At 33.7% G+C, this 11,848-nt stretch overlaps 1 protein-coding gene across 6 annotated transcripts in view; it reads left to right on the top strand.

Moving 5' to 3' along the window:
- Window positions 1-7,051, top strand: part of LOC108783237 (membrane-associated guanylate kinase, WW and PDZ domain-containing protein 1) — a 9,263-nt gene extending 2,212 nt beyond the window's left edge. Inside the window, exons 2-11 of one of the 6 annotated variants that reach the window (XM_018551757.1) lie at window positions 1,442-1,519; window positions 1,604-1,823; window positions 2,079-2,503; window positions 2,587-2,775; window positions 2,861-3,989; window positions 4,168-4,303; window positions 4,405-4,947; window positions 5,088-5,258; window positions 5,778-5,912; window positions 6,863-7,051. In XM_018551757.1, the coding sequence (XP_018407259.1) occupies window positions 1,471-1,519; window positions 1,604-1,823; window positions 2,079-2,503; window positions 2,587-2,775; window positions 2,861-3,989; window positions 4,168-4,303; window positions 4,405-4,947; window positions 5,088-5,258; window positions 5,778-5,912; window positions 6,863-7,027 (3,162 nt within the window). In that variant the 5' untranslated portion in view covers window positions 1,442-1,470 and the 3' untranslated portion in view covers window positions 7,028-7,051. Of the gene's footprint in view, window positions 1-1,405; window positions 1,520-1,603; window positions 1,824-2,078; window positions 2,504-2,586; window positions 2,776-2,860; window positions 3,990-4,167; window positions 4,304-4,404; window positions 4,948-5,087; window positions 5,259-5,777; window positions 5,913-6,862 lie in introns of those variants that run through there. The other 5 variants (XM_018551759.1, XM_018551760.1, XM_018551761.1 and 2 more) reach the window with 5 other exon arrangements.
- The last annotated feature ends 4,797 nt before the right edge of the window (window positions 7,052-11,848 follow it).

The following is an 11,848-nucleotide window of genomic DNA, read 5'->3' on the forward strand; positions in this document are numbered from 1 at the left end:
CCCCCCCCCTCCCTCGCGCCGGCGTTCCTTTCCTCGCTTTATGTAATTGCGCCCCGTCCCGCGGGACACCTGTCCGTCTGAGAACGTGTGCGGCGATCGTCGGAGCGGCGGCGTCAAGTTGGGGCCCCCGAAGATCTCACGAGCACGTGATATCGAATCCGCCCGAGAGTATATCCGCGCGGATCGGAGCAGACTGGAAATACGCTTCGCCACGACCGCGCCTTCCGTCGGATTTTTTCTTTTTCTTTTTTTTTTTTATTTCTTTTTTTTTTTTTTTTTTTTTTTTTTCTTTTTTTTTTATTTCTTTTTTTTTTTTTTGCTTCTTTTTACTTCCCGTCCGCTCCGGAACCTAGAGTGTACGTTGATCTCGTTTTCGATGTGGCTCAATGAAACGTTTTCTTGTCGAAGGTACGATTGCAGAAACGGTTACAGGACACTGTAACGGTTGCAGAGATTAAGACTGTGGATTAAGATCGTTCTACTTTCCGTCTTTCCCCCTTCGTGCTTGTACATGCTGTTTTCGAAATGCTATCAAAGCCGGCGAGCATCCCGACGTTGTCGTCGTCGTCGTCGTCGTCGTCGAGAAGAAAGAGAGGCTCACCTTCTGTGAAGCGTGTAACGTGATATGTGACGCGTGTTGCATGCTGCTGTGCTTCGTAGGGACGAGTTTTCTTCATTACGCTATAATCTAGAGACGGTCATTCTGTGCATATTTCGTATGTGATAGAACGTAGTAATACAATACATTCTGTGTGTATGTGTGTTTCGATCGACGTTCTCTTCCCTCGGAACGGCAGTCTTAAGGCTCCGGTGAATTGCTTTAATTACGAGGTTGAACCTTCGACCATATATACTTAATGCGAGGCGATGTTCATCCATCGTTATACATTATCTATAGTACATGGTTTTTGTTATGTAGATTGAAGGTTTCAACAACGCATTTGACGTGTTAATTCGCAAATCTTTTTTTTTTTTATATTTTACTTTCATGAAAAATTCTGTGGGACTCAATTTAGTGTCTCGATATATGTAGATATTAAACTTTATTTAATTATGTTTATATCTCTATATTCCAACTAAGGAAAATTTCATGGATGTTGTTTATTTACTTTATTTATAGTTATGTTTACTTCTTTCTATATTCTATTTCTCTATATTTTAAGGAAAATTCGATGGGAATTGTCAATTTAGTTTTTTAGAATATGTATTAAGCTTTATACATATTCTGTTTATATTATTTATTTATATAGTTTTTTATTTATATAAGCTGTGTTTAGCTTTTTTTGAAGTTACTCTCACAAGTTGGTGGGATTTGTGGTGTATTCAACTTCTGCTTCAGATTATATTAACGTCAGTTTAGCTTATATTTATTAAGTTATATTTACAAATTACGGTTTGTGGTAATTAAATTACCTCGTGACAGTTACATTATTCTTATCAGGCTTTTGAGACGAACGTAAGGACTCTGAGATGGCCGCGAAAACGGACGACACAGCGTCTATCGACAATCCCAACGATGGTAATTATTTATTGTCTTCGAATATATCGAGATAATGCAATTTCCTGTTCTTTGCAAAGTTAACGCGCATGTCATTTGTTAAAGGAGAGAGTCTAGACAAGGAGATATTAACAATTGGTGGTAACGATGGAGGAAGGATTCCGCCGTCGTATCTGTACAATACGGGATCAGAGCAGAGCACGGGAATCTCGGATCAGGAACAAGCCGCTCGAAATCGCACTCCAGCCACGGAGGATCAATTAGGTCCGTTACCACCTAATTGGGAGAAGGCGTATACGGACACGGGAGAAGTTTATTTCATAGAGTACGTACGCAATATCGTCTTTATTGTAATGAGAAGATTTTAATGCCCGCGTTTCTACCAACAAAGTTTAATTTTAATCTTGGTTTACCTGACTCTTCATCTTTTCCTAGTTCTAAAATTAACAATTCTAAAGAGAAGTAACTTATAAGAATACGTACAATATCTAAAGTTTAGTAACAATTCGGTTTAAATCGTTTAAAATACTTGTACGTAACATATCTCCTTTTTTTATTATTTTTAATATGTAAAAAGAAGGGTTTGTGAACCGTATTACAGCCACAATACGGGCACGTCTCACTGGCTGGACCCACGTCTGTCGAAATTTCAAAAAAGATCCCTGGAAGAATGCCTCGACGATGAGTTACCCTACGGTTGGGAGAAAATCGACGATACTCTGTACGGGACGTATTTCATCGATCACGTGAATCGCAGGACTCAATATGAAAATCCGGTGTTGCAAGCGAAAAGAGCGCAACAGAACTTGCTTGAGAGGAAGAGTCCTAACTTCACCAGAAATCCCGACAAACTGAAGGGTCAGAGGATACGAACTACCTTAATAAAGAGTTCACGGGGCCTGGGATTCACCATTGTTGGTGGTGACGATACCGTGGAAGAATTCCTCCAAATTAAAAGCGTCGTGCCAAATGGTCCAGCCTGGCTGGATGGGAAACTACAAACCGGTAATTTCCAGATACCGCTAATTCTCAAGCGTGTAATTCATTTCCGCTTCCGCATATATCCGCACAATTGTTTTTCTTTCTAGGGGATGTGTTAGTATACGTTAATGATACCTGCGTGCTAGGATTCACGCATAATGAAATGGTAAATGTATTCAAGTCGATTGGTAGCGGCGAGACGGTATCTTTGGAAGTGTGTCGAGGTTACCCATTGCCTTTCGATCCTAATGATCCTAATACAGAAGTTGTGACCACGATCGCCGTCAACGCACCAGGTAAAGCAAATGTTATAATGATATTTAATATATATATTGATGCTTTTGTCTCAGAGAATTAGAATTATAGATCTGTTTTCAACAGAAGATCCCGCAATGTACATGGATTTGAACTCGTCTCTCCCAGACAACGGACGTTTCAATTTTCTCGATTCCACTTTCTTGCCAGTGCATAGTCTACAAAATGGTGAGAATCTCGCCACGACGTCCGTCAATTCAATGCCCGATCTCTGCATTTCGGACAAAATCAACACGATTAAAAGACCGAGCAGCACGGACATTCTGCTGTCGGAAAGCAGCGATCTGAACGATTGTAAGGACCCGTCGGTGTCTTCCAAGCCAGAGTTTCTCAGCATCGCCATTGTAAAGGGAGCTATGGGATTCGGATTTACGATAGCGGATTCTGCTCATGGCCAGAAAGTCAAGAAGATTCTGGATCGTCAGCGTTGTAAGAACTTAATGGAAGGCGATATTCTGGTCAATATAAACGACATCAATGTCAGAAACATGTGCCACTTGGAGGTAGTGCAAGTGCTGAAAGACTGCCCACGCAGCGAGGAGGCGTTGATACACGTTCAACGAACGACAACAAAGTCGAAAGAGAAAAAGGAGAAGAGCGCGCAGGACTTTTTTAGAAGTAAGACACCCACCGCAGATATCTACAGCACTCAATCGAAAACGGTAATACCCAGCAGGCCGAAAACACCGTTGATCGACACGAGAAATCGACCCAAGTCGCCAATCAGCGCGAATAGATCGAACTGGAACGAAGTGCAAGGCGAAAACGAATTGAATCCGCTGGATAATCATTACAAGTATTCCGATTATTCACACGGGATGTACTACTCGGATCCCTACAAAGCTAACATCACAGCCAACCTGTCGGACAATTTCGCGGCGATGAATCTCGACGACGATTCCATCAGGAACGTTCCGAAACGTGACTGGGTGGCAAACGACAAGTTGAATATCAATAACGACATGTACTCTATCGACATCTCGCATCATAATAATATGCTCAAGCAGAACGGATACATGCATTCCGACTACTACAAGGACGTTTATCCAGTTCAATCGCATTCCCAGTACAATGAAGATTACAATATGTATTCCATTGGACAGGAGCAGAATGTTGACACTGGCGAGATCTGGGATAAGCGGAAAGAGACCACCAGCTTCGAACACGAACAACCACATTCCAGTTCCATATCTCGGTATGTATATCGTTTCGTCATTCTTATTAAAAGAGTTAAAATTTTAAAGAATTTATTTATAATTGTTTTTATTTTCTAAAGCATTTAAATTAATGTTATAACTATTATATAGATAAAATATATGTCTAAAGTTAAAAAAATATTGAAATAAAATAATTTTATTTGATATTAATTTAAGATATCCCCAATATACGAATGAATTGGTTTGTCCAATGGTACCCGATATAGAATGGATAGAAACTTTAGTGACTTTAGTGAGACAAGATACGGGATTCGGATTTAGAATAGTCGGTGGTACGGAAGAAGGATCTCAGGTTGGTTTTAATGATCCGTATTAATATTATTCTCGTATGATGCAAAACCAAGCATAGTCACATTTAATAAAAACGGAAAATATTAAAAATATTACGGTTAGCAGGTTTCGGTTGGTCATATTGTTCCTGGTGGAGCGGCTGATCTTGATAACAGACTCAGTACTGGCGATCTGATTATGTCTGTCGATGGAGAGAGCGTCATGAATTCTTCGCATCATCATGTAGTGCAACTAATGATAGCGGCAGCGCAAAACGGCCGAGTGACTCTGGGAATACGACGTCGAATCAATACACAGGAACATCTTCAAGAGAATCTTCAGTCATCTTACGGCCGACAGATGAATCTTCAATATCCATACGATGTTACTGTTACTCGAATGGAAAATGAAGGATTTGGTTTTGTGATAATCTCCTCCGTCAACAAAGCCGGCTCCACGATCGGCAGGATAATTGAAGGCTCGCCTGCCGAAAGATGCGGAAGATTAAACGTTGGAGATCATATTCTCGCTGTCAATCATATAGATATCACGAACGTTTGCCACAAGGATATCGTCAATTTAATTAAAGATTCTGGATATTCCGTTACATTGACGATCGGATATCCGTTAGATGATTGCTGTAGCAATACATCTCTTTCTCAAAAGGTATAGATCGCCTTTGAAAATTTTTTTAATTTAACAATCTAAATTTAGCAATATATTGCTTTAAGAGTATTTTCTTTTTTTTACTTATTATTTATTCATACTGATTATAGAACAATTGAAATTTTGAATTTTCTATTTAGGACGAGCCTACAGGAGATGGAGATGGAGGTCAATACCATGCTGTAGAATTAACTCGGGGCACTCGAGGTTTTGGTTTCAGCATACGTGGGGGCCGTGAATTTCAAAACATGCCGTTATTCGTCTTGCAAATCGCAGATAATGGCCCAGCATCTATTGACAACCGACTTAGAGTGAGTAAAATTCTATATTTCGGTTTAATTGAATAAAAAAAAGTAATTTACTTATTTGTTATAAATTAAACAAACTATAAATAATATTAGACCGATATGTGAATAATATAATAAGTAAAGAAAATATTTTATTCAATCTAAACTGGAGCTTAGTGCTATTTATTTATCTGTAAATTTATGTACATATTCAGTTTTATAAATATCGCGTCGATTTAAAAATGTTGGTCTTCGAAATGTAATTTTAAGCTGAAACTTTAAGATAGCAATATCATAAATTAAATGAACAATTTAATTGATATTAATACTAATAAACATCCTAAAACATTGTAAAGAATTAAAACAAAATTGAAAATTTTATCGTACGTAAATTCACGTTCTAGGTTTATATTGGTCCATCAAATTTAATCTTTAATTGAATGTCAATTTAAATCATGTATGCTAGTAATATAATGCGTTTTAAATTATAAAGACATATGTACTATAATATACATATATAAAAATATTTTATATTATTTCTAGATTGGCGATCAGATAATCGAAATAAACGGTATTAATACCAAAAATATGACGCATACAGAAGCGATTGAGATTATACGTAACGGTGGACCATCTGTCCGTCTCTTAGTACGACGTGGCTGCCAGATGCCTTCAGTGGTAGGTGCTCCTCCACATCTCTACGATATGAACATATAGAATTAACCTTTGATAATAACATATTAATCTTAACTTCATGACATTTTCTTCTACTTTTGACGATACTAATGCTAACATTAGCACTGTATATTTCTTTGACGATCTGGAAAACAAAGCTTTTCAGGGTATATAACATTAAGTATTATGCTAAGTGAAGAAGATAAAAGACAATACAAGAAAAAAAGAATCTCAATTAGACGATTACATGATAATTCGCTATTACAATGGGAACGGTAATATAGATATGTGAAAAAAATGTGTTGTATTATACAACTTTTTACAAAGTTTTATGTGATTCTAAAACAACAGGAACAAAAAATTTGCATTATTTATGAAAATTATACATATATAACTGATTTTGTAATTGCATTGCGTATACTTTCTTTTTAGAACATTTCGATGTCGCATTGACATCATTTAAATGATTTAAACTATATATACTGCAAATTTATCATTATTATGATAAATATTTATACTTGCCTTTAAAAATAACGCTGAGCTAAATTTGACACTAAATCAATTTGCGATAATGAACTATACACAGTGATGATAAAAAAATCATTATGCTTATAGGCATATTGTATAACAATAGTATTCCCTAAGCAGAAAACAAATATTTGAGACGGAACATACAGATAACTTTTTTTCTTGCGGCTATCATTACGCAGCTTGCGAAAGTTTTAATACATTAAGAACAATTATACTTGCTCATCCTAACAAAATTAGGCTGGTGCTAACCTAGTTTCTTTTAATTGATCTAATCGCAGAGTAAACGTAATTCATCCTAACACGTGTGATAGCTTTGAAAGTATATGTGCCTTGTTGCGCGTGTTCCGTATTTAATGAGATTATTAAGTAAATATGCAGCCTTCTCGAAAGTAATTGTAAACCTTCATTGAAATTCATTATAGAGTAATCTCACAATCGACCAAATAAGTATTCGACCGAACCACGAGGGCACCCCGTGCAGGCATTTATCGAAATTACCCGAGAGGGGTGTGCCCCGCAAAAAACGTCAAAAAGTTCGATTTTCCATTTCATTGAACTGCTGCTCATCCAAAAACAGATATTTGTAATAGGCGCTTTCAACGAGACGCTTTTTTCAGATGACATTTTTCAAATAATATGAGATATAAGCTAAGATTTTATAAGATCGAGACTTGTTTCTTCTTTTACGGATAGAGCAATTTTCACGACATTTATGAAATAAATTTAAATTAAATGAATTACATTTAAATGTAAACTTCCTGTTTCTTCTTTTTTACTTTTTAACGAAAGCAAATTGTTAATTTATACAAATAGCGAATAATACGAATCATGAATGTAGCATACGTGAAAGTACATGTTTAGAAATTAGCGCAATATAATGCGTCACAAGAGTATAAAATTACAGACTATCTATTTGCTGACGTAAGCAGTATCGATATATACAAAGAATCTCAGAATTCGATATCTTATATCACGTAGAGATGATACAAAGACAGCTGTATATTCATACGCTGTAAAGTGATATTGTAGACTGGCGAATATAATATTATAAATTTATTATTCTTCTGCTCTTCTCAATAACGTTTCAAAGTTGTAGACTTTTAAAATTTAGACTCCTATCATATATAGACACCACTTTGTAAATCTTTTTTAGATAGCGACATAATTGTGGCCTTGACGATAAAGTGTTACGCCTTTTGATAAAAGCACATAAAGAGATCTCGCATAAGAGAGGTAGTGATTGTTTAATTGTTCTTACATGCGCGATTCTATCGTTTTGGATAATTATAGAAATTTGAAAATTCTATCGATGTCTTGTCTCCCCCTTTTTTCTTAAGTATTTATTATCACTTATATGAAATGTATATGTATGTCAGAGTAATTATATATAAAATTAAGGGCTCATACAACCAAAGAAGTAAATGCACTTATCAGCCATTTTGTTTTGCGATTGAGTGGTGGAAGATCAATATGATAGAATTTATTATTATAATAATTAATCCAATCTCTTTTTTGGGCGACAATTATTCTCACGCCCGCAATTAATACGATATTTTTATCGATGTATCATGCGTAGAGAAATTATGATGGAGAACGAATCAGACAGAAGTTTTTCTTCTTTACTCTTCCTGTCTTTTTTATGTTTATGAAAGTTACATGTTTAAAAGAGTAACGTATATATATTTTTTTACTTGTAAAATAGTGAGAGATGGCAGATGTTCGGCACGATTAATGAGAAAAAAGATAAACTAGATTGTATTTTTAGATCTCAGGATTGACGTGTAAGAAAGAAAGAATATAACACACACACACACACACACACACATACACACATATATATATATAGTATATATTTTATATACATATTATGTATAATTTTTAATATAATGTGTATATACAAATATATTGGAAATATATATATGTATGTTTTACTTATACATGTGTATGCTTAACGAAGAACTCGTATAAGCGGTAAGCAGCAGCGAACGCATTTAATCGGATCACATAGTATCCATTTTATAATCATCGCGTTTATTTTTTATAATTATATATATATAAAGAATTTGTATATTGTATAGGATATCGTAAGTTTAATGTAAATGTACATACTTGTTTTTCGAAGATTAAAAGGATAATGTTGATAATTTATAAGGCTATTGTAAGAAGCAATAATGCGTCAATCGTTGTCTAATCGACTCACTCGTCGAGAATTTCAAGTCTTTACTACTCGTTCTGCCTTTTCTCTTGCCAAAGCTTCAGTTACATTTTTTTAACGCGACTATTTCTCGAGACAATTGTGGCAAATGATTTAGAATCTAGTTGGAGAGAAATATACCGGAATGTTTCCGTGAATGTTATTATAAATCGCGTCTCGAGTAGTAAAGACAGCACCGATCATGAAATCTTAAACCGCACGCACGAAAAATATTTTGTATTCAAGCGATATACACCAATTTTAACTGGATCAAACAGTTATTTTATACGAGCTTCGTATATTTATTGTAATTCAGATGTAAACCGAATTCTGTATATGTCCGTTATTATGTCTCAAGTAATCGTCGTTGAATAATCTGAGGTAAAAAGCTGATATTGTTGCTAAGAATATAATGTACTATCGATATATATTGTTGTTGAGATATACTGAGATAATAAATACTGCATTGAAAAAAACTTGGAATGTGATTTAGATTCTTGGAGATCGTCTTATTTCTTCTCTTTTTTCTCTCTTATTAAAAGACTTTAATAGAATTAAATCAAGAACTAAATATTTGTTACTACAGCGAAGAGCATATGCATTGTAAAATACTGATAGTATAATGCGAAATATTCTAAGATATTGTCAATTACATATAGGCGATTCTACGAATGCTGAAAGTTATCATTAATCAGCTATTTATTATCGATATATACACGTAAAGAAATAAAAGTAGTAAGTTGTATACTGACTATCCTTTAAAACTGAGAAAATGTCAGTATGTGTAAACCTTAAAATCTATTTTATTCTAAGTAGATATCTAAAAAGGGTGAATAAGAAAATTAAAATATAAAAAAGTAAAAAGAAAAAGAAATCTTAATATTGAAAGTAAACCTAGCAAAAGTATCCGTTATATTTTCGTTATTCAAAATTACTAGCGATTCAATCTGATGAAATAGCAATCTGTTTCATGTATACTTTCGTCGTGTAAAGAATTTGCTTTGATTCTTGAAATTCTTGAAACACATATTGTCAAAAATTTTAATACATATTTATATTATTCCAAATTTGTGTTGGAGTCATATGTACAAGATGAAAAAAGAAACTGATATACATATATCTACATATATTACATAACATACATTTATAATTAAAATATAGATGGCATAGTTTAATGCATAATTTTAAATTAAAAGAATATTAATCATATATGATGATTACAGTACAAACAGAACTAAATACTAAAAATCTCACATTGTAAATTTGGAATGACAAATTTAATAAGTAGATAATCAAAGTAACCAATCACCTTTTTCTATATCTTTCGCTTTTTCTTATTTCTGAAAAAAAAAATGTAAATAGATATGAAAGAAATGTGTCGCTTCTTTAACCTTTTAAATATTACGCCGTCATGGAGCAGAGGAGCTTTCCCATTTTCACGAAACGATCATTAGCGACCGGACGATTACACTTGTCGATCAAACTGGTTAGCCTACAGCCCCGCTGGTTGTTCCGCATTCCAAGATCGGCGTACTTTCCGAGGACGTGTAAAAGGTGAGGAAGGTTATCGATCCTTATCGGCGCATTCATTCAGGATTGGCGATTTCCTGAAACCCGCGTGTCTCCGATCTTTCCAATTAATCGTGATCAGGGAGACCAATTACGGCCAACGCGCCGATTAGCGACATCGTCACGTTAAACAACCGTGGCACTCACTTTTCTCGAAACCTCAGCGCGCACGTCACCGATAGTCGTCGATTTCCATGTAAACTCAGAATCGGTCGCGATTTTTCTTTGCGCTAATTCTAATAAATTTAATCACGATCATTATATGTGCATACGAATGATCGTTGACGTCGATCGAATTGAAAAAAAACGATGTTTCGCGCAAAAAACGTAACGAATAGACAAATATTATTTTTTATGAGCCCTTGTTTAGAAAAGCCTTCAATTAAACTCATTTAACTTAATCGGCAATTTATTCGATCTTATCCGGTAGTATCTATAAGCTTTTATTAATGCAAATAGAATTATACATTAAATCTTTGAAAAAGTCGGAATTTTGAGAAATATTCAAGAGAATTCTAAAAAGTTTCTTGGGGAGCTTCAATCTATTGCGTTTACGACAATAAAGCGCTAATCATCGTCATTATGAGGTGTCCGTTATCCTGTTTATTTAGTTTATCCGCTGCTTTCGATATTGGTAAAAGGGTCAAAATTGATATTTTTCATAAATAACAAAAATGACAAGAAAAACAATAGGCTGTTAAGAGAGATATAATACCTCTTATTAATAATTTTTAAAAGACTCGCAACTCCCTGATTTTTCTCAATCTCATTCTATATTTCTTTGGTTTCCTCTTAAAATAAGCATAAAGTTGATTATCACAAAAAGTTTATTAATAGTACTTTTGTTGCATTTTTTTTTTTATTTTCTCATTACATTCTCTTGAAAAATATTAAATTTGATGAATAAAAATAACCGTTTGCCTGAAATCTGTTAATCTAATTATTTCCATTTTATTCCACAATACTGTGTGTATTCCATAATCCGAAAATATCTGAAATCTGACACATTTTTAATTCCAAGCATGTCAATTAAGTTTCTAAATATTTAATTTAATATTTAATTAATTTTTAATTAAAATGAATTTTTTATAAACTTATTAAGTTCATTTTAATTAAAAATTAATTAAATATTAAATGAAATAAAAAGTACTATTAATATTAAAAATAATTAAAATTTAATTTTAATATTAATTTTAATTCATTAAAAATTGATGTTAAAATCTAAAACTCTTATATTATTCAATCTTTGTTAACTTTTTATTGTTCAAGCAGAAAAACAGATTAAAAACAACAAACGATATAATCATAATTTACACAATATCGTTTATTTAAAAGATTTAAATTATTAGATCATCGATTAAATTAATCAGAATTCGATGTCATGAGTTTTATGTTCACTTCTATCAATGTAAATTAATTTTAATTTCGGGTTATTTTACGCTTTATCTTTTTCTAATTTTTAGAGGTAAAAATAGATATAAAAAGTAAGTAAATCAAGTAAAGTAAATTAATCTAGATCAGGTTCCACCAAGGTAAGAGAGAGATTATAATCTTTTAATCTCGGTTCAATTTAATACTTATTTAAATCAGAGAAAAGTAAATAGTAAATTTAATCAAGATTAAAGTTAATCTTATCATTAGTACT

This window comes from Cyphomyrmex costatus, unplaced genomic scaffold (assembly GCF_001594065.2).
Source record: "Cyphomyrmex costatus isolate MS0001 unplaced genomic scaffold, Ccosl1.0 scaffold146, whole genome shotgun sequence".
NCBI classification, from domain to species: domain Eukaryota; kingdom Metazoa; phylum Arthropoda; class Insecta; order Hymenoptera; family Formicidae; genus Cyphomyrmex; species Cyphomyrmex costatus.